Source organism: Cupressus sempervirens, chromosome 4 (genome assembly GCF_028749045.1).
Source record: "Cupressus sempervirens isolate cs-2001-9-10 chromosome 4, ASM2874904v1, whole genome shotgun sequence".
NCBI classification, from domain to species: domain Eukaryota; kingdom Viridiplantae; phylum Streptophyta; class Pinopsida; order Cupressales; family Cupressaceae; genus Cupressus; species Cupressus sempervirens.
The window spans coordinates 350,814,599-350,815,730 of record NC_143121.1 but is presented as its reverse complement, the minus strand read 5'-3'; the positions used below and the strand labels follow the sequence as shown (position 1 = coordinate 350,815,730).

At 38.3% G+C, this 1,132-nt stretch overlaps 1 protein-coding gene across 1 annotated transcript; it reads right to left on the bottom strand.

Moving 5' to 3' along the window:
• Positions 1 to 294: 294 nt before the first annotated feature.
• On the bottom strand, positions 295 to 840 carry LOC149561490 (chitin-inducible gibberellin-responsive protein 2-like). The gene has a single exon (XM_089827841.1). The coding sequence runs from the start codon at positions 838 to 840 to the stop codon at positions 295 to 297; it is 546 nt and encodes a 181-aa protein (XP_089683967.1).
• Positions 841 to 1,132: the final 292 nt, after the last annotated feature.

Genomic DNA, 1,132 nt, shown 5'->3' with positions numbered 1-1,132 from the left:
ATCAATCTGCTATCAAAATGGCTAAAAATCCAATCTTTCATGATCGCACCAAGCATATCAACACGAAGTATCATTTGATTCGGCATCATGTAAAAGATGGCAGTATACAACTGCAATATTGTCCCACTGCAGATCAGCCAGCAGATATTTTTACTAAGGCATTGGGCAGAGAAAAGTTTGAAAAGTTTAGAGGAATGTGTGGTTTAATCCCTTCAGATTAAGGTGGGGATGTTAATATTAATCTTCAGGTTTCTTACACTCTAACTATTAGATTAGGTTTTCTTTTGTATTAGTTTATTTGTTATAGTTTGTTTTTAGTTCCGGCAGTTTTGTATAACAGTTTGTAACTGTTATTGCCATCTCTTTTATAAATTTGTTGTATTGTTCTGATTGAGAGGAACATAAAATAATAAATGGTTTCCACTTTCTACATATTTTCATCTTGTTTTTCAGTCTGGGCCAACAAGAAGTTCTCTCCTCCCCCTCATACACAATCATATTCCTCATCAGACGCCCAGCAATTAAATCTTCATGCTTCACTCTCTTAACATCATTTCTGTCTGCAAAAGTAACATCTAAAAGATCAAAATACGCAACGCAAAAGGAAATCACCTTGCTGAATCTATTCACAAAAGACGGAGAATTATTCTGCGCTTCTACTTCGACATTCACCATTATCCTTGGGCTGAGCTTCTTGAAGACAATTAAGAGACTTTCCGGGAGGAATGGGTCGTATAACAGATTTCCCAGAACACATGGAGCATAAACTGCCAAGGTCTCGTCAGATTCAATGGTGAAAAATCCTTTCTTAATGTCCTTTATGCCTGTGATCTCCACCATGTTGTATGATAACCAGACCGCGTAAGATTCAGCCAGCTAATAAAGTCTTTTCCCGGTTTTCAAAAGCTCTTTGCCGTCCATCCCAACTGCTGTAATCTGTGTGCCAGGTACTCCATTAATACGGTCTATTCCTTGGTTGGCGGCACTTATATATCATTGGTTTCCTCTTCTTCATGACAAGTCTCTTCCATTTGCTCTGACGCGTCGTAAAAAGTTATGAGCTCATCCTCGACGGGAAAGATATGATAAAAATCAGGGCTCATTATTTTGTTCTGGCGGCTGAAAGATGTCG

Bases quoted from the DNA above. Each gene is read 5' to 3' on its own strand.
- LOC149561490 (XM_089827841.1), bottom strand. From the start codon at position 840: ATGGTGGAGATCACAGGCATAAAGGACATTAAGAAAGGATTTTTCACC.